This window comes from Pteropus vampyrus, unplaced genomic scaffold (assembly GCF_000151845.1).
Source record: "Pteropus vampyrus isolate Shadow unplaced genomic scaffold, Pvam_2.0 Scaffold408, whole genome shotgun sequence".
Classification (NCBI taxonomy): Eukaryota; Metazoa; Chordata; class Mammalia; order Chiroptera; family Pteropodidae; genus Pteropus; species Pteropus vampyrus.
In genome coordinates, this window is record NW_011889189.1 from 569,906 (window position 1) to 592,157 (window position 22,252).

The window sequence follows — 22,252 nt, forward strand, 5'->3', positions numbered from 1 at the left end:
CTTAATGGCTAGACCGGAGGTAGAATCTGTGAGGTCAGAAAGCAACAACATTTGTTTTCAATTAGAGAATCTGAGGTTTACAGAGGAGCCCGGATGAAAAATTGGAAGAAAGAATTGATATTTGGCAAAGACAGTGATTTTTTCTAAAAGATTAGAGAGCAGTATAATGCTATAATTTCTGCATATAACTAACAGCCAAAATTTTGGACATCTGTTACAGTTTAGGAAGTTATTTAAGCACTAATCATATAAATAATATATGTGGTCTCATCTAGTAGACTTTGATGGAAATATTGAAGTGGGACTTTGAAAACATTAGATAATATCACACTTTAAAGTTTATCATGATTAATAATGCATTATAATTAATGAGGAAACAGTTTACTTTCTTACATTTGTAGGCATATGTAGGATTTAGCAAGTACACATGTATCGACGTCTCATGTAAAATACAAGATAATCATGTTAGTATTCTACCCCTGACTTCACCAAAATGTCTCACTCCTTGACTTTCTTTAGTTTCTTTTATATTGCTATATAAAATACTTGCCACTTAAAACCTACCATTCTCTACTATATTACTAACTTTATGTTTTTCATTTTATATATTTTCTATAAAAATCACTACACACACACACACACACACACACACACACACACACACACACACACATTATCGATACATCCAGGTCAGTGGACTCCACAGATAATCCAAGAAACCTCTTGCCTCACCAAGTCTGTTGTCGAAATGGGTTATGTGAAGCAAAATTTTAACTTGTTTGGGGGTCAGATTATTTTCAGTAGAAAAGATAAGTTAACCCTATAATTCTGAGCCTGCTGACAGAAAAATAAAAGAATGAAAGATAAAAGGAAATTTATAAAAGAATATAATTCTTTCTTTTACACTTTGGAAAAGCTATGTGGATTATTCTCCAAAATTAGTGGCTTATGTTGTAACACATCTTTTCCTTGGAGGAACTCAAAGGGGGTTGAAGTATTCATTTGGTTCGGACCTATTCTGGGGTTAGTGGGAGCAGTGATTAGAAAAATATACACCCTTAAAGATAATGACAGGATCATCAGAACGAATGCATACCCCTAACGTATGGTGAAGATCATCAACTGCCGGGGTCCAGTTATGTGCCTTTGGGCAAGGACCGCCCTTCCCATCCACGCCCCCCCCCACCCGCCCCACTTTCGAAGAGTATTTAAAAGTGAGAGCTTTTATTTTGTTAATGTACTAGGAGCTGAAATAGGTCTATAAAGAACTGCTTTAACAAGTCTCCCAAGAGATTGTTAAGGAAAAAATTACATGCATTTGACTTAAGAAGTTTACCTTTTTTTTTTTGCCCTCAGGAAAGCCTTAGAAATATAATAGAGACAGTCATGCTGTAATCCACCTAATAATGGTACGATGATGAATCGGTATGATTTGTAAAACATTTTGTATTTCTCAATTGAAAGGCATGCGCCACAAATAGAGCACTGCATTTTATTATGTAAATGTTCGGGCTTTTAATTATTAGCCAAGACTGAAAAGTGTCTGATTTGGATGCCATGAAACTTCAGAAGTGTTTCTGCTACAAACAGTTCAGAAGTCTGACAGTTGCTGTACTGAAAAAATAATGAAGCAATTGAAAAAATAATAGAAACATAGTAGTGATCTGGCATTTCCAATTTTACGATGCTATAAAAAAGCAGCCAACAAATGTTGGACTGTTTAGTGATGCTGGCACCTACCAAATGTCACTAGGCTTTCACAAGGTCATGGAGACTCTGGTTTGGCTCAGGGATGCTGGGCAGACCCATCTTTGGAGCTCAGAAGACTGTAGAATAGGGACAGAGAATAGGTGCCAGTTAAAGCCTTCATCACACTTCATAGATGTCTACACAATACTGTGGGATTCTTTGAGATAGAGAAGGCCATGGGCATAAGGAAAAGGTGAGACCGTTTCTTGTTACAGCATCTCATCACAAGCAACTCTAAATATAAGATTCTTGTGGGCCCTCTCTGAGGAGGCTAAGATTTCTTCAGATGACTATCAGCTAAAATTGTGTGCTGATATAACTCTTACTGTCACAGTTGTATGTATATCTGATCTGTCACAGACAAAAGCTGCTGGAGTGGTATTTTAGTAACCAGAATGTGTGTGCGATTTGTTGCCTTTTTCTCTTTTTCCACCTCCTCAGCAGCAGCTAACCCAGCTCTCATGCCTTACATAATACTTATCTCGATGTGTAGAGTTTCACTTATGCCATTTTCAAGATGATTAATGGGAGTTGTGCAATGAAAGCTTATAAGTTCTCTGGGGAAAAAGTCATAGGATCCCAATGTTTGAGTTAGAGTGCGTTGTTAATGCGTCAGCATTGAGTTTATTTTGGGGTATTATAAATGTCATAACTGGTTTTAATGTCCAGGAATCCTCATCATCACACCTAGGAATGTTCTATAAAATAAGGGCCTAAAACTCCTATTGAAACTGAACAGGGCTCATTAAATAGCTAGAAAAGTCTAACCTATGAGACTTTGCCAGAGATCAGGTTAGACTTCGATTAGAAAACGTCTAATGCCCATGAAACACTCTATTACATTCTTTTATATTCTGTCAGGCATGGTAAAATCAAATTTAAACTCAGCAGGTTTTATGTGTGTGTATGTGTATATGTGTTTGTATTTTTCTTTCTTTTTTTACTGGCACTCAGTAACTATTACACCACAGTGTATATGTGACTAGGAACTTTTTCTGGAATTAGGAAAGGAGAAATTCTAAATTTGCCTTATATTGTATTTCATTTGAAAACATATGTCTGTGGTAAAGTAATTGAAAGAAATTGGGAGTATTTCAATGAAGATACATTCATAAATTTCTGCTTCTTTTCTTTCCTCACTGGTAGGAGAAAATTCTCCCAGATCTTGTGTTGAACTGAGTGAGGCCCAGGTATTTGTTGTTATGTTGATTGAAGAAATACCATTTACACCTAGAAAGTTAAGCTTTAAATATTGATTGATGTTGCTCTGTTTACTTCATGTTAAGTTTAGAAGACTAGAGATTAATTGCCCAGCAAGATTAAAAAAAACTGTTTTCTTCATGTTCTCTGGGGATGCTAAGCATTTGTTCCTGGTGTCACCTGACAGTCCAATGAGGAAATTAAAATAGAAGTTGTGCTTGGTTTAAAGAAGATTTAAAGATGATCTTAAAAAAGATTTTCTTGACTTTCCAGATGATAAAACTCTAAAATAAGTAAAAAGGATGTCATGATATTAAAAATAGCAAACTATTCAAGAAAAATAATCCCATTTACTTATCTGGGTTAAAGGGTCGTAATATTTGAGAATAAAAAATAAATAGAAAAATTATTGTTAATATGTCAATACTATATTGTGTATAATTTAGTATACCATACTATTTATATGGTATTGACTTATTAACAGTATATATATTGATGATATTGTAGAGTATACTATTTGTAAAACAACAAAACAAACAATAACATCAAATCAGTGAAATCTCCCTGGAGACTTTCTAAGGGGAAAAGAAAGGAAAATATCTGTTTTAACTCTTTAGGAATTTCTGCCAAATGATAGTTCAGTGTCCCTTTAGGTTTTATTGTATAGCTTTCTAAAAGTACTTATATGTTTTTCAAATAAAACATGAAATATAAATTTTAGGCCAAATCTCTTAGGTTTCTTAAATTTGCAACAAAAACAATCTAGGTTTGCAATACACATGCTGCTTTTAGAAATAGGTACATAACTGGGGTGAATATATATGCGTGTGTATGTAAAATTACACATATCACATTTGCATATGAGTAAAAACATTATGCAGTGGTCCACCAGAATTCCAGGTGCTTGTCATAAATCTTTAATTTTTTGGAGTCCTCTGACTACTTAATTTATCTTTCTCAGTAGATTATTTTTTCAAAGGAGGCAGTATGTTTCTACCTTTGCTTTTCTGAACGGACTTTCTCTAGGGAAGTAAAGCCAAGAAAGTGTTGCTTGCCCTTAAAAAAAAAAGTCAATCTAGGAAGCTAAACAGGGTTGAGCTTGGTTAGTACTTGGATAGGAGACCAATAAATAAAAAAAAAAAAAAAAAAAAGAAATTGTAAGCTGACAAGGTCCTTGCAATCTGTAAAAAAAAAAAAAAAAATAAGCCAACATCTCCAGTATTCTGGTTAACAAGCAAATGGAACCATTGGTATGATCTTGAAATTTAATTATTTACTCTGACATACACTACTTTTATTTGTTTTTATTTTAAATAAAATAAAAATAACCAAACATCGAAATTCATATAGTCATGCTTTGAAAGTTTTTAGAAGCTGCGGCCAGTAGAATTTGGCAAAGTTAGAAGATGTTGTCAACTACCATTCCTTTTGAGTCAGGTTTTATAGTATAAATCTATTATCTTTGAGGAAATTCCCAGGGTAAAGGATCCTGCTATTTCAATGTAAATGTGAAAGTATTTAAAGCCACTTGCAAATAATTTAGGGTTAGCAGTTTTTAATAATGTGTGTTCCCCTTTTATGGATTGAATGTTTTTGTTCCTCAAATTCATATGTTGAAGCCCAGCCCTGTCACCAGTGACTATATTTGGAGATGAGGCTCTGTGGACATAATCAAGGTTAAAGTAATTAAGGTTAAGGTCATAAGTGTGGGGCCCTAATCTGATAGGATTAGTGACCTTATAAGAGGTAACAGAGCGAGCTCTCTCCTCGTGGGCCTGCATCAAAGAAAGGCCATGTGAGGAAATAGCAAGAAGGTGGCTGTCTGTCAGCCAAATTGGCCAGAACCTTAATCTTGGACTTCCAGCTTCTAGATCTGTGAGAAAATTAATTTCTGTTGTTTTAACCACCCAGTCTATGGTATTTTGTTATGGCCGCCCGAGCAGACTAATAATAGAGCCCCCATTAAATTCTGGTAGGTATAAAGCAGTGGCTGACTCTCAGATGGAGATGATTTGCCTTACCCTCATCCCCAGGGACATTTAGTATTATGTAGAGACAATTTGAATGGTCATAACTGAGGACAGGAGAGCTACAAGCATGTAGTAGAACAAGCATGCTGCTAAACAGCCTACAATGCACAGAACAACCCTAATAACAAAGACTTATCTGGCCCAAAATGTCATTGACAAACCTTGAACTTCTTTTTTGGGATGCATGTGTTTTGGTAAGCCAACACATGTCCTTTGTGGAAACATGTGAATCATAAGGAAGTATACATTTAAGAGCTATAGTATTCTGCTTGTTAGATGCAATTAATTTATTTTCAATATTGGCAAAAGCCCATGAACTGTAATTCCTAGGCAAACTCATATTTATCTAAATGAAAACAAAACAGTATATATACATGTGTGCATGTTTGTGTATATGTAAAGTATTTCTAAAAGTTAATCACCTTTAAAACTGTAATCAATTTCCTACCACTAGATACTTGTAATTTTAAAATAAATATTATATATGTAAATTTATTCACCTTTGCATTAGAATTAATGCAAGAATTGATTAAAAAGCATGCAGAACCATAAAAACATTTTTGAAAATGTATGAAACAACATTGCTTGACTGCTAGTGTTTTTTTGTTGTTGTTTTTTTGTCTCCCCCCCATCCCCCCGGCAAAAATTTACTGAGATATTTGTATTATCTAAGCTGGGGGAAAAAAAAACAAACATAAGAATTTTCAATAGTAAGCTACTATCATTTGCCAGAGTTTCTGAGCAGTGAATATCTCCAGAAGGTGCTTCAAAAACACTTGCATATCTCAGCTATCCCCAAGAAAATATTGGTTTTATTTTAACAATTGAAATAAATGGTCGCTGTTTGAATAGTTTTATCAGAAAACCAGTATTTTCAATGAAAGTTGGAAAAGTCTTATGAGTATAAGCTGGTACTCCTGTAATATTTTCATTACCTTTTTATTTCTAAAGTCTACCCAAATATGACTCAGTAATTATAATCTTACCACATAGTTACCATTTGGCAGCTTAATAAGATGTCTTTTTACATTCTGACCTCATAAATCACAATATTCCTTTTATTTTAGATGGAGGAAGTATAATTAAAAATGGAAAATTAGTTTTTCCAGTTTTAAAATAGAATTATAATTTTTTTATTAAGTAAGTTTGACCAACTTCTAAGGTGTTTTATTTTTTATTGTTAACTAGTTCTTAAATATTGAAAATAGCTGAGTTTCTTCATATATTTAAATAGTCATCTCCAGTGTCATTTAGTTTAACGTTTTTTCTGCAATTTATATCTCACTATATGTATCACATAACATATCACTTTTAGATGTATATGCTCATATGTAATTATTTAAAAGTGTACTTTATTAAACTATAATGTTTTAGAATTAACAAGGCACTTATTTTGAAGCTCAAAAAATTAATTTAAACATACACCTTTCTTTATTATAATAACAAATTTTGTGTCAGTTTCAAAGGCTAATGAAAAATCCTTAAATTCATAGTTGAACAGTTTGTAACTTCAAAAATTTAGGACTTGATAAATTGATCTTTCGAATGACCATTATTGGTCATATACAGGTTTTTAAGACTACAAGGGGGGAAATTTTTGACTTTTTTGGACAAGTTACTTTTAATTTATAAATGTAGAAAAATTATTGCAGAAAAATGGACTCAGTCTGGATCAATATTGAACTCCCTCCATTCCCTTAAAATACATAATATATACATTACAATGATGTCTTTGGAATCTGTGTTGAGTAAACCTATTAAAAGTCTCCTTGAATGGACTCTAAGATATTTATGGTGTAGGCTCTGTAGAGTGAGCTACTTGCTAGTCAGCAGTGCAATCAACAAAAGCAAACCACAGAAACCTAACACTAAGAAATTATTAGAATGACATTTTTCCTTAGTGGATGTGGCGAGTACGAATGATTAGGAAGGGCCAAGCTTATATTACTGATGATTGACATGCATTGTCTCTTTGTTTTGCTACTTGTGTTATTTTTAGCACTTTTAACAGATATGCTGCTACATTAGGCAATTGCTGCTTGTTATTAGCTTGAGAACTTACAGAAAGGGAGAAAAATAACATTTATTGATAGCTTGTCATACCAGGAGCCATGTGGCTGCTTAGCCCACTGTCTTGCTCAGTTCTCACCAATCACCAATGAGATCAGTGGTATTGCTACTGTTCTACAAAAATGGTTTGACCACTCAGAGAATGTAACTTCTGGTCACTCAGCAAATAACAAAGCTGCTATTTGAACTAAGTTGTATTTGATAAAATGTACTATTATATGACACTCTCTGAAATTACTGGTAGCAATCAAAACTGAATAAAAACTTCGTATTTACATTTTTGCATTAATCCTAGCCACCCAATTTAATATATCTTTGGGTGATTTCGAGAAGTAGCTTCTGTACAAAACTCTGCATATTTGAGCACTAGACACTGATTGAATTTCTGCTTTTAGATTTTTAGAATCCTTTATCACTGTGGAGATTTTTAGGATGCCAGTCTCTACACAAATCTTTTTTCCTCCTTGGTAAAATTTGCCAACTTGTTACCTTTTTTTCCATTTATCATGGCAAACTTTATCTTGTGTTCAGATTACTAGTCTCTGAATAAATGCACGATTAGGTTAGTACAATGCAGAGTCAAAGTTTAATATTAGATTTAGTTTTTATTTTCTATTATCTTTATTGTCTCCAGAATAGACTTACAGGTAGAATTCATCTTTAAGCATTTCATAAGAAGTATTCATTCATTTATTCTGCAAATGCTTATTGAGGTACGGTGCTGGGAACTCAGAGGCGGATGAACCTGGAGAGGTACCAATGTCACATTTACCTTAACTCTCACTGGAAGGTATGCTGCTTGTGGTTTTCTCTGGAGCTTTAGGCACTTCTCTAGAAGAGGATGTTTATTCTCACTTATTCTTGACCTTTTTATTTGTCAAACCACAATTATTCAGCAGCACAGTCAGCATTAAACAAGTTTTGAATTTCCTAAGAAGCTATGTCTATTTAATATCAATTGCAGAGGCTGCTCTGTTATTTTTTCCACACATGTCAATGAAAAATTCATGTGACTTTACAGAATTGTGTTTTGTAGTGTTCTCTGCTATATCGAAATAACCTGGGCCCTCAGATCTGTTGCCACAGACTCTCTGTGGAAGAGGCTTTGTAGTCTGTATACCTTTTCAAAAATATCTTCAGTTGATTCTTAGAAGCGTAGGTCTTTGAAAGTGAGGCTCCAATACAGTCGAATCAAGCTGGGCACAGAAGGGTTGCATATGTAAGAAATGTAGACGAATGGCATTTTTCTTGAGTAGATATAGTAAATATAAAACAAAAACCAAAGGTCTGAGCTTATGTTAACAGTTTTGAGAGGCACCGACTCAGGGTGTATGATAGCGCATGTGAATTCTCTCTTTCATTATCTCATTCTGGGCTGTGTTCATAGGAGAGACCGGGTGGTTTGTGTTAAGGGAGGCGCTAGAATGAGGTCCTTATTCTTTGTCTTACTTTATATGGAAACATATCAATAACCATACCTAAGAGATATTATAAAAATTACCTTTATGCCAATATTTTGTTTTTCTTTTGTTGGGCATACAGTTTTGTTGGAGACAGTGATAATAGCAGCTCCTGACCTTTTTTTACCTTGCTCACCGAGGGCCATGCAGTGCTGAGGGCATGACATAGATGCTATCTTCTTTAATCTCCATAATAAACCTGTGGTGTAGGTTAGACAGTAATCTAGAAATGGATAAAAAGCCTGAGGCATAAAGAGTTTAGTTTTTTTATGCGATTCATGCAGTTGATGGGTGAAAGAACTAGGCCTCTATTCCAGGTCTCAAGACTTTGTAAGGTCTTTGCTATCAATTGCTGTCCTCTACTGCCTCCTCATTTAAAGTATTATTAGTAATGCTTTATTACATAAAGCTTGTTAAAGTAACAGGCAGTATCCTGTAATATTAGCCCTGTATGGAGACTTATTCTTAAAAACAAACTAGAAGTTGATCATTCAAGTTAGAATTGTGATAGATTTTATCACAAACAGCATCAGTTTTCTGTGTCAATTTACAGTATAAGATCAAATTATGAGAAATAGATTTTTCTTAGAAAAATCAAAGAAAGCTCAAGAAGGTGATTGGTGCCATGAAGTACATCTTTTACCTTTACAAACAATTCTAATTAGATTATTGGTGAAAGAAGTCACGAAAGCAATAATTGACAAGACCTGTTACTATCGATATGATTTGACAATATATTGAAATAATATGGGTACAGTCCCTCACATAATATTGCATATTACAGACTTTATTATATATTTTTGATGAAAAGAATTATCCTAAAAAGAAGATAGTTTCACATTTCTTATTTTATAGTAACTTATTTTGTTTCTCTATTTTACATTATAAAATATTTAATGGGTAAATGTCTCTTAATTATTGTTTTATAGTGATTGGGCAATGGAGACTACATTTATCTTGGAAAGGTTAAAGGCTACATTTTTTCACCAGTGTTTCATTATATTTACTAATCTTTGTATACAGTGGGAACATGGGGACATTTTCTTTCCATCTGTAAATTTCTTAATACATGGGCTTTTAAAGCTTAGTAGTCATTTTAATTTTGTTATGAGCTACTCGTAAATGTATTTTGCTAAAGATACAATGTGCCTTGAGTCTTCTAAGTTCATTTCCTTAGAACTCAATACAAGTCAAAAACAGATGGTAAAACTTAATGATTCTTTTGGGTTCATTAAAGTTAAACAGAAGATATTATGGAAGGAGCCTGATATACTTTATTTAAGATTCTATGTTTTAATGTTACGCTGGCAGTTTGTAGATTTTTAAACTTGGATCCTGATATAATAGTGCTAATACTAGAATAAAATAGCTTCTTAAAGCTTTAAAACATTGTCTAATATCATAATACCTCAATTTTTCAATGCATTTAGATGAATTGATTACTTATTCTAAATGTATTATAAAACGATATGGACAATATGTTGTGTGTTAAACTCATGGTAATAGATTCAATTGGTAGGTTTGTATTATTATTGTTTTAATATGTGCTGATTTTATTCTTTTTTAAAAAAGGTGATATTTTCCACTTTTGTTTTTCAGGGTCGTTGCTCCAGAGAGAACTGCAAATATCTTCATCCACCCCCACACTTAAAAACACAATTGGAGATAAATGGACGCAATAACTTGATTCAGCAGAAGAACATGGCCATGTTGGCCCAGCAAATGCAGCTAGCCAATGCCATGATGCCCGGTGCCCCATTGCAACCCGTGGTGAGCATGTTCCTCATTTGTTAAGTTCGTAGCTGCAAGTGCTCAGTTTCAGTGTTAAAGCGATGGTTGCACTACATCCAGTGAACATAGGTAACAGTATCCGTTGCCTAGCACTTTCTAGCAAAATTATCAGTCAGACCCTGAAACAGTTTTCATACTGTATACTCATCTTCTGGGTAAATCATGTAAAAATTTACATTATAGCATGTTTTTCTTCTAAATTTTTCTTCAAATTAAATCCTGTGACTTTGAAGTATTAAAATTTTTCTTTAATGGTCACCAAACTCATTAATATAGTCGGTGAGCATTTTCAGGCTATTACTATAGTAATCATAAAAATGGGCATATGCCATCTTTAATTATGAGAAAATTTTTTCCTTTTCTCTCTCTCGTTGAAGAGAATTTGTATAGTTTTCTTTCTTGAAAAGGAGCCTTTGTTATTTTTTTTTTTTAAACATAAATCGAAATTATTTTGTGGTGACAGATGCTAGGCAAATTCTGACAGTGGTGAATCAGTGTCATAGATTTGGAAGTCTTCATCAGAAGAGAGATGACCTGGAGAGTCAGGAACTCCAAGGGCTTTTAAGAAAAGAGCTAAATTTTATAAGCTGTAGGTGGTCACAGAGGTTTAATGTTTACTGAGTGGGGTCTGTGGATAACTTTTGAGTCTGAGCACATTTCTTATTTATTTGGATTTGGGGGGAGTGAGGTATATGAGATGAATATCATCATTTTAGGTTATTAAAAGTGTTCTGATGTTAATTGTGTTATGGTAATTCTTTACTTAAATGCATGTCGAAGTTTGCAATGATAAGAATTTATCTGTCAGTAATTTATGTCACTAACTTATATGCAATATTCTGGTGTCATGGAAATGTGAAGATCAACATTTTTCTTATATGCTAACTGTAGCATGTGTGCTAACTAATCTTTTTTCCTAATACATTTTAACACCTGAACTCAATGTAATTGTTATTCTCTCTTAGAACTTAATGCACCAATCATTCCAAAAAAGAGGGGGGGATTGCATTTCGAGGTGGGAGGGATCTCCATATCACATCGACAGTGATACCAATTATCAATACTATACAGTTGAGGTGAGAGAATATTGTAATTCTGTCTCTGTTTTAATCTGATATATATATATATATATATATATATATATATATATATATCAGATAGAAGATTTATATATATATATATATATATATATATATATTTTCCATTATTAGGGGCTCAGTTTAATATATGATATCTTAAATTTATTTTTATGATGTCTGCTAATTTCACATTTGTATTGGGATAGCATGAAGACTTCGATTTGGTTAAAAAAAAAAGTTTAGTTGTAATCATCCTCTTAGCATAAAATATGGGATAAGAATTCTCTTTTACACTTGGCCCTCACATACAGTTTCAAAGATCTGATAAATCCTTGGGGTAGCTATTACTTTAGTTGATAGAAGATCTCGCCTTGTTGTGAGATACTTTTGTTCCACTTAAACATTTAAAACATGTTCTGCCCCCTCAGTGACCGACAGCACCTCTGAGATCGGTAAATGTGATTCCCAGACCGCAGAGAACAGCACTGGCCATGGCACTGAGTTTCTCTACTGAATTAGTCCTTGAGTTTTACTCTCAAGGCCATTTCCAGGGGCGTCACATGCCTAATCCTGGGACAAACTATAAACAGCATTTAGTGCTCATGGCTTTGAAATACTAGTAACAAATACGTGTTATTTATGAAATTACTAAATCACAGATTTCTGAAACCATTAGAAAAATCACCACATTTTCTGGTGTTTTTGTTGGGAAATTCTCAGCTTAGACAAAGCATTAGTTTTCATTAGTTGTAAACACAGTCAGGTTTTATGTTAATTTTCCCTGATATGACTAGATTTGAATGTGGAATTTTACCCTATTGTTAGAGGCGTTGTGAGATCATCGTCTGAAAATATACTCTACACAGAGTGACGTTTTTGTAATAAGTATAGAAGTCATTTTAATTTTTCAATTTTAAAGCATTTGGGGGTTTAATGACTGTAGAGAAGGCTTTAATCCAGGAAATTTGCCTTCAAAACCCTGAGACTTTTCAGTCTTTTTTTGTAGTCAGCCCTGTTTTGATGAGGATAATGATACGGAGATTCAGAAATAAGTGAGACAGTCATAACCAGCTGCCTACTGGAACTCTACCGCTGGGAAGAAAACAGGGCTCGAAGCAGCCAGGTGACTAATATGGAAAAGGCTTGCCACTCAAAGAGGGTGGCCACTAGTACAGATGATAGTATTTGAAAACATGCATAAACTTGGATCTAACCCAGGAAGTAGGGATATCAAAGGAGATAATACTGTGAGTAGGTCCATAATATCAGGAGTAACATTAGTATCTGAGCAGTGATAGGGCTTGTAGTCACACAGGGGAAGCATCTTTGTCTACTAAGGGCAACCAATTTGGCCCCCAAACCATAGCTAGAGGAACACAAAGAGGGCAAGGGGATAGCAAGGTCTAACCAGATTCGAAAGCGTCTAAGATTGTGCCTAGCATGTAGCAGAGATCAAAAATTGCTTGATAATCGAAAGAACGAATGAAGGAAGGAGTTTCCTGAACACGAGAAAAGCAGGCAGAAGTTCATGGTATTTCACGTTCCCCAGGGGCCAGAAGAACCAGGAACCAGAGCACAAGGCCAATTATAGAGACTGCAGCATGAAACGGGGCTAGAGCTGGATGCATTTTTGCAGACTATTAGCCAAGGCTGCCAGGGGCTTGATGACAGCCCTGTTGGGACCAGGAAATAGCTGTTATGCCACTCAGTTTAGATTCTCATTTTCTCACAAATTTTGAGAGACTTTGTCTATAAATTTAAGATTTTTGGAACGTGACACCGGGATGACTTGGGGAATGCAGGGATTTGTAGGAGAGTTTCCTGTTTTTATGGGCTTTATTAGGTTGTAATCAAATGCACCAAGCCAGGAATCAGAAAGAAGATTTAATTTTTTGAGGCAAATACAATACTACGGGCAATTACTGAACGCATTACTTTTTGTATTATAAATCTTCGTACCATCTTTTAAAGTAGGCGAAGACTCGAAGGTTCAGAGTTTAGTAATGTCACTGGCCCTGATCCTGACTAGCTACGTAACTTGAAGATAAATGGAAGACCTGTAGTATTTAATTATCCAAATTAAAAAAAAAAAAAAACACACCTTTTTTTTTCTAAGTGCTACTGTACAAAAATTATTTTTACTTTGCCTTACAGTATCTGATGCAATGATAATCTAATGAGAAATTACTAAACAACCTAACCAAAGATAGATTGCACTTGTGGCTCATGACTTGGAGACATCTATTATATTTCTTTTGGTCCATCCCTGAAAGATGTCTTTCAGAAATTCCATCAATTTCACACTCTTGTCCCTGCCCTCGAAGAGCTCTGCGTAAGCAGTGGTTGTGAAGAGCTGTATCTGAGCTAGTGGCCTCGTGTGCCTTTCCCTGTGCTCCTGAAGGTTAGCCTTGGCCATCCATAATTTCTGTTGGCAGCTGCCGTCAAGGTACACATAGCTCCCTCGAGGTGCATCACTCCTGTCGAATTCCTTATGCATTTCATGCATTTGAAGTAGTCTAGGGATAGAGAAATTCAGATTATTGGATTCAGCTGAAGTTCTGAGAGCTTCTTCACTGCTCCCGTCACCTTGGCCTTTGCTGTCGCTTCGTGTTCCAAGCGTTGTTGGCAGTTAGATGCTGAAAGCTTTGAAGTCATCATTTGTCACACTTCCAGGAACACCTAGAATTCTTAAATTGTTTTTTAGTGCTTTACTTTCCAGTTTATCCAACTAGTGGTTGAGATAAGGCCACTTCATCCCAAAGCGTTTCTGGTAAAGTGTTTCCATGTCAGTCACCTTGAATCACATTTTATCCATCTTGCCCTTTTACTGCCTGTTTCAATCAAGGAGCCTGCACTTACCTGAGCCGCTTGTGATGGGCCCTGAATCTTAGGGGCCCATATTTGTGGATTCTTTTCTACTTGGAGGGCTAGAAGTGAGTCTTTTTTATTTAAATGTTTATTACTTCAGGAAACTGAATGAAAGGACAAAGTGAAATTAAGAATGAAGCAAATGTTTATTTGATTTGCCCAGTCAGCAAGTCCGTCTAGAAACAGTTTAAAACATTTCTTTTATTCAGTCATGTTACATTTGTAGAAAAAAATACATCATAATGTGAATTTGTTGATAACTCCATTAGCTTTTGGCTCTATGTTTATATTCAAAATAATTGTTTACAGAAACTATTTAGAACTCTTGTACAGAATTGTGCCTACCCAGAAACCTGGTTTCATACACCTTGATTGTGCTGTTAATTTTAAAAAAAAACTTTAGTTTTTACCATTCACAGGTTTGACCTTCGTAAACACACACACACACACACACACGTAAAATCTAGACAAATCTGACATGTATTCTGTAAATCCCAAAAGATACCAATTATGTATTATTTATTGCATTTACTCCCTCCACTATTAAAAATTGCCAACATTGTTTGCAAAACAAACACTATCACATAGTGTTTTAAAATAAATTAGGGCCCCTATGATATTTGCAACATTACAGTATGGTAACATGGTAACTTAGAAAATTCTGTATCAAAAATTACAAAATAAAAATAAAAGAAATTAAACTTTTAAAACAAGTATACTGGAGGAATTAATGATTAAATTTGAGGTAAAGGGAGGAAATAACATTAAATCTGTTTTTTTCATGTTTAGATAACTATTTCTAGAAAATATTTAATGCATTTGCTAGAGTCTGTGGCAGAGAAAAACAGCAAATCCATTAATATATTTGTTAAACACATGTAGATGTCAATTGCAGGATATATACAAAACAAACAAAACAGTGCACAAGACTGCCCTCTGAGAGCTGCTGTCTACTTCCAGTAGAAGAGATGGTCAAGGAAACACACGTGGTCTTCAACACTGAATTTGAGTGATGAGGAGTTCTTGGAGAACAGAGGGCCTGTTTATAGTTGGATCAAGAGAAACTTCAACAGGAAGAGTCCTGATTCTTGAAGCGTGATTAGGAAGTAAACGGGTGGGCTAGGCTGGAGCAGCCTTCAATGTGGAGGGAAAGCCATGTGCAAAAGAGGAGAGCCATAAGGGAACACGTCTCCTTAGAGACTTCATGTAGAATCAGAAAACTGAGCCTATTTCTGTTTTTAAATAGAAGGCTTTAAAGTGTATGGAATTGGAATCCTCCAGGAGCTTTCAAAAAATACTACTGCCCACCCTCCCCAGAGATTGAGATGAGAGCAGAACAGCAGGGTATTTGGGGTTTAAAGTTTTCTAGGTGGCTCTAGTAGACAAGCCAGCACTGAGAAGCACTGGTTTCAGAACCACCTGGAGCCAGACACACCTGTGTCCACATCCTAGGTCTTCTATCACCCATTTGTGACTATGGGTGCATAATCTCTGTGAGCCTTTTTCTTTATCTGCAAAACAAGACTAATACTAGCCACCGACAAGGCTGTAATTCATTCACACATTCATTCATTCATTCATTCATTCACTCACTCAAACACTTACATATTCAGTGTATATTTATTGAGTGCCTGCTGTGTGCTAGGCATCATTCTACATTCTGGGGATTTAGCAGTGTACTAAACAGATGTTCCCCCAACCCCCTTTTAAAACAAAAGCAATGGAGTTTTTGCTTTCGTTTGCCCCCTGAAGTTTATACTCTACTGTTATGAAGATTAAATGCAATAACATAGGTAAAGCACTTAGCACAGTGCCTGGCACACAAAAAATAGAGGGATTATGCTAATAATCATGTTCACATACATTTAACTAGGGTCATAATGTGAAATTGAAGAACATTTTCATTTATAATAAAGCCTGATTACCTTAATGGAATCAGAACGTCTCATTTAAAACAAACAAATGATTAGCCTATAAAAGCACCAGCATTAGTAAGCTTGCAATTTGTTTTTTCTCTGGTGAGGGTATTCACTGGCAAAAGACAATGAGCTAACCTTCCTTATGCCTTCCGGGAACCAAGATATCTGTAAATCATTATTACAAGGATGTAGTCGGTATCAAATGCACCAATTATGTAGTTATACATTATCCTGTGGATACTTCAGAGAAAATAGGATGCTACTTGACGAAACTGTTGCGTTAATATCCGTCCTTGTGATTCTGCTGAACCCTCTACAGGATGGCTTCGGAATGGAGACTTGACAGTGCAGAAGTTCAAGTGCTTTATTAATCCGATTAGGGTTCCTCTGATGGGGCCAGCAGTGCACTACCTCCAACTAGGTGCTGTTTGGAAAAGGGATGTAACAAATTTACAAAAACTCAAAAGAAATGAAGGAATATTATGCTTTTTTTGGGACAGCTTTTGGAATGAAGTTTCAAAGCATAGAGCTATTATTATTGATTCTCTGCCTGTTTAGCAAATAGCCCTACTTATCTGGAGAGGGAACAATTTGAGATAATGCTTGCTGAATAGTTGATGTTTCAGATTTTTAAAAACTGCTATAGATTTTACTTGGGGACAGTGCCCTAAATTTCTTCAGATTTAAATTTGCTCTGCTAAATTAAGTTCGAAAATCAATTCACGTGACAACTCTATAGAACTACAAGCCGACTAGAAAATCATTGCCAGTTAATAAGATCCATATTTTTATCTAATAAAAGCATTCTTTTTTCTGTAATATGCAATTGCTGTATTATATGTATTGTAGATTGTGCATTTATTTTATTCAATGAGATTTAACAAAGCTGAATTTTATTGGTCACCAGTCTTATTTTCTTAAAATACAAACAATTTTCTTCCCTCGAAATGTTTGTCAGCTTGACCTCTGCTTCTAAATAATTATACAAGATTGTGTACAGTGACATAAACATCTCAATAACTTTCTGAAGTATATATTAAAAATGCACTATCTGGAAATACCTGTTAATTCATAGCAATAGAATACAAGCAGGAATGATATTGCTTGGCCTGTGTTCTTTGTGTTTTAAACTAGTCTTCTAGTCTATATGCTGAAGTTCCTGTAATTCTTAAATATCTAATAGAAAAAATAGACTGCTAGTCTGGCTGAAATTCTACATATTGTATACGAGAGTCCGTAACAGTGTTAAGTTTTACCTACTTCTGGCAGCCGGTAGACAGAGGAGCAGCATAAAATCAGATGCTATTCAAGTACCTGTTGGTGAGCAGAGATTGCCCTGAGCCCCAGTTTCTGACATGTTATGGATTGCTAACTTCTGGAATGCTTGGATGACAGGTTCCTCTTGTCATTGGATAGCTGCTTTGGGCAGGGATGCTCCTGGGGGTGAGAGATATCACCTTAGGCCACTTCATCAGGCAAGAGCCATCGACCTGGCAGAGCAGCTAAACATGGCATTTAAACCAGCACGTTTGGAGGCATAATTATTTTAACTTGAAAATATCAGTGGACTCTGGTGTATTGTTTCTTCTCCTAAGTGAATCAAATTATGTATTAAATATTCTATTTTTCACGGTCTTCTTAATAAGAATATATATGCCAGCTGCAAAGATTTTGTCCTAAAACAGTGAGGTCAAGAGAAGAGTGCATCCCTAGGACAGTGGTTTTCAACCTCAGCTCTACTGACTTTTGGGGCTGGATAAATCTTTGTTGTCTCATGTGGTATAGGACACTTAGCAACATCCTTAGACTCTACCTAGTAGACGCAATAGCGCCCCCCAGCTGTGACAACCAGAAATGCCTTTAGACATTGCCAGATGTCCCCAGTTAGGGAAAATCACCCATGGTTGAGAACCACAGCCCTAAGAAGAAAGGAATACCTGAAATCCATTTTACTCTTACAAATATAGGATAAGTCAGGGCCAGACTAGAAAAAAAGAGTATTTTATTTTTTTAATTTGAGCTATAAGAATTACTTTTCTAGTATACATCTTAATTGCATAAAACTTTACTCCAAAGTTCTCTTTAATACTATATCATCTAACTCTTATTCCTATCAGAGGGAAGAATTAGCTACATTCTAATGTCCTTTTAATTCAAAAAAATTTTTTCTATGATTCTATTACCACAGGGTAAAGAAAATAAACTGCTGCAGGTTACCTTAAAGAACAGATCTATTTTGTTCATTATTTTTGTGTGTTCTGGGGGCAGATATTATTACACAAAGCATTAAACTTCAAGAACTGAAACTGCGTTAAATTAGGAAGTTCAAAATAAATTATCTATAAGATGAAAAATGGTTGTGCTAGATTATACTTTTTAAACTGGAAAAGCAAATTATTGAAGTAGATTTCAGGTGAATTATTTAATTCTATCAAGAACAGATATATTTCTTGATATGCATATTTTTATAACAAATAGAAACTAGTCTCATCTATCCATGAAAGCCTTTCTGGCAGAATTTTTATCTCGTAGCATTTTCTTCAGTGCTATCATATGTAGTCCCTTGAACAGTCCTGTAGCATTTCGTCAAGAATGTTCTGTTTCAGACTTCACATTTCAGATGATTTCTCCCTAATAAGGTGAATCTGCTGTTATAAATGACTCACAAGGGTGGGCAAAACATTTATAATTTCCCCAGAAAAACCTGCAACAAGTGAATATACCAAACACTTTATATCTTCTGTGCTCAAAAGGAATGGTGTCATCATCACCTTTCACATATCCCATGGGATTATTCACAGTTTGCATTGACTGTGAAACTCAGTTATCCACTGAGAGTTCTGCTTTATTTATTCCAGATAATAGGACGCTGGCAAAATGTTAACAGTTGTAAACAGGTCTCTCAAGTACATCTGACGTAGCAATTATAAAATGTATTTCTTAGGCAAGTTTCTAGGATTAAATCAGGATAAAGATGGAGATTAGGTAACCACAAGAAGTTTCTGTATTGAATAGTTAATCTGTTGTTCACAAAGAAATTGTATTATAGACACCAAGCATCAAATTCCAGTGGAAAGTTTAATGGTACGTTACCTATTACATTTTAGAAAAACATTCATTTGGTAAATGCTTATTTAAGAAACACGCTTATCCTGAATGAGAGTAATTAAACCCAGAATTAAATGGAGGAAGCCAGGGAGGGAAGGAAAGAAAAATAGAGGATGGATGGATGGATGGAATATATACAGTAGGATATCAACTTTGAGCCAAGACCTGCATATTAAATTTTGCTTTTTCCTTTATTTTTCAGCCAATGTTTTCAGTTGCACCAAGCTTAGCCACCAATGCATCAGCAGCCTTTAATCCCTACCTGGGACCTGTTTCCCCTAGCCTGGTTCCAGCAGAGATCTTGCCGACTGCACCAATGTTGGTTACAGGGAATCCCGGAGTCCCTGTACCTGCAGCTGCTGCGGCTGCCGCGCAGAAGTTGATGCGGACAGACAGACTCGAGGTAGGAATGATCAGGTGGTTTCTTTGTGTGCTCCATTCTAATGTGTGAAGTGTCCTATTTCTTTGTTTATTTCTCCTCTGCCCATAAAAGTTTTTTTAAAAATCCAAGACAGAGATGTTGTTCAGTGTTTGGAGCATTTTACTAGAATATAGGTATGTTATATTTGACTAATGTAATGTTCATAAAAGCCACAGCATCCACTTGTGGAATAGTGGATAAGAACTTGGACTCTGGGATCAGACTGCCTGTTACTTTGTACTTGTTGTGCCTCAGTTTCCTCATCTTTAAAAGGGAGATAATGACACTTACCTCAAAGATCTGGAAGAACGTCTGGTACCTGTCTGGTATCCAACAAATGCTTCCTAAGTGTTCATTGTTGTTGTTCTAGTTGTTGCTATTAAGAAACAAATTGTTATCAATCCCCTGATAACTCATAAAGATGTTATTTAGTTACTATATATATAAAGCATTTTAAAATTTATTACCACAAATTGCCTCGTAAGCTTCATCATATTTTGGTTAGAATAGCAAGGCTGCTTTGTTTATGAAGTGTGCTCTTGTAAACATTTTTAAATTAGAAATTGTGCGATGCTCTAAGTCCTAGAGTCAGGGATGATCAGATGTGTGTACTTTGGTATTGTGACTTGGAAAAGAAATTAAAGATAAAAATCTTACATCGAAGTTCTATTTCAGAGTTTCAGTATGACTGTAAATGAACGGATTCGGTAAACTATAGATGGAGGGGAAAATGGCAACATTACAGTATATTGAAGCTCTAAAACCAACTAAAGAACAAAATGACCTTTTCCTCTTTTTCCTGCTCAGGATGAGGCAATACTTAGTGCCGAGAAGATTTGCATGTATTAATTACTGAGAAGTGGCAAAATAAGGCTGCTGTCTGAACATAATTGACACTAATAATTTATCAGTTTAGCAGGAATTTATTTAATAAGCACCAATTTCTTGTTTAGTAAGTGTCATTGCATGCATTCCAGAAGAGCTCAGATTCTAGCATAGTTATAACTGCTACCACTTTTTTAATGGTCATAACAATAATTGGTATTTATTGGATATTTACTATCTACCAAGTACAGAGTCAGCCCTTCACATATACCACACATTTAGTCCTCAAAACAATCTTATGTGGAAGATGCTGTCATTAATTCCATTTTACAGGGCAATAAATTTAGAGGCAAAAGGATGTGACATAATTTATTCAAAGCCACAAAGGTAGGCTGTTCCAGTGGAGTATGAACTCAACCCTATTTTTAAACACTGTATTATTATTCTCCCATCCTCATACAGCTGACAGTACAAAGAGGAAGCAGCAAATTTTGGCTTCTGTGTTTTCTTTAAATTTTATTTGTTTTAGGCTTATTTCTTACCTTTTATTAAACATTTTGGACAAAGCTACTAATTAAGAGATCACCATAAGTAGAACTCAGGAAGGACACTGAGACCTAGTTGCATGGCCTCTATGGACCAAGGACTCTGCTGTGTGCTAGAGAGATACACCCTGACGTGTGGGTGGTTTGTCATGGCAATTCTTGTTCATTAACTAACTAATGCTGTTTGAAGATAAATTAGGAGGAAATTTAAGTAATTTTAAATATTTAAAAATTATCAGATGCTCAACATGTGAATGGCCTCCCTCCACCCTCAACCTTTCTGGAGCAAACCTTGGATTCCTAATACATAATTGTTGATTGATTAATGAGAACCAAATAGGCAGTCTGAGATGAACGTTAGTGAATTAATTATTAATAGGAGATGATATTCAAATAGCTGAGAAAATCTCTATTTAAATCTCTCGAAAAGAATCTCTTAAAAAGGCTGAGCTGTGTGGTCAGAACTTTCTAAACTAACCCTCCCAGAGTTTTAGATAATCTGGAATTGGTTATATTTTGTATCGTGTTTAATTAAAGTGAAGATTTGTTGTTGGGCTTTATTTATTTTTTTTTTATGAGGAGCTACTTCGTGTATTTTGTCTGTCTTATGTGCTGCAGTCACAACAAATGGCTGCTGCTGCATTGACTGACATTTCCTTTTAACCTGAATTCCACTTATCTGAATGCCTCATGGTAGGGCAGCTTCCTATCTCATTCTTGTTAACTGGATCTGATCCAAAGTCACAGTTACAATCTGTTAGGATATTGCAGTGTGAAGCTAAAGGGCATGTCTTCCCGCACGGCACTTGTGATTTTAGACACTCCTATCTTCAGTTATTTCCTCTCACGCTAATTGCACTGCAGACCGGAGTCTAAAAGACATGGCAATAAGTACACACCCTTATTTACTAATTGGCCACATGTTTCTTTATCTAGGGTTTAATTCTATACTCTATTTTGTACTCCATTTTTTCTTCATGGAACTCTAAGTTTTTTAATATTGAGTTCCTTTTCAGGTGAAAAAATTTTAAATTGGTTAAAATGTTGGCCAATTTTTCTTGCCACTTCTTTCTCTCTTTTTGTTATAACTTGTTAGACAGTAAAAAAAATTTAATATCATAAATTATCAACCTTGTGGTTCTTATATAATTGCTTGCAAGGACTGATGTGTATTTACAGCACTCAGT

At 35.1% G+C, this 22,252-nt stretch overlaps 1 protein-coding gene across 14 annotated transcripts in view; it reads left to right on the top strand.

Moving 5' to 3' along the window:
• The window catches only part of MBNL1 (muscleblind like splicing regulator 1), a 173,519-nt gene that overhangs the window by 123,126 nt on the left and 28,141 nt on the right, over positions 1 to 22,252 (top strand). For 13 of the 14 annotated variants that reach the window (XM_011380845.2, XM_011380846.2, XM_011380848.2 and 10 more), the window contains 2 exons: positions 10,109 to 10,279; positions 19,477 to 19,677. In XM_011380845.2, coding sequence (XP_011379147.1) covers positions 10,109 to 10,279; positions 19,477 to 19,677 — 372 coding nt within the window. The remainder of the gene's footprint in view (positions 1 to 10,108; positions 10,280 to 19,476; positions 19,678 to 22,252) is intronic. The other variant, XM_011380841.2, reaches the window with a different exon arrangement.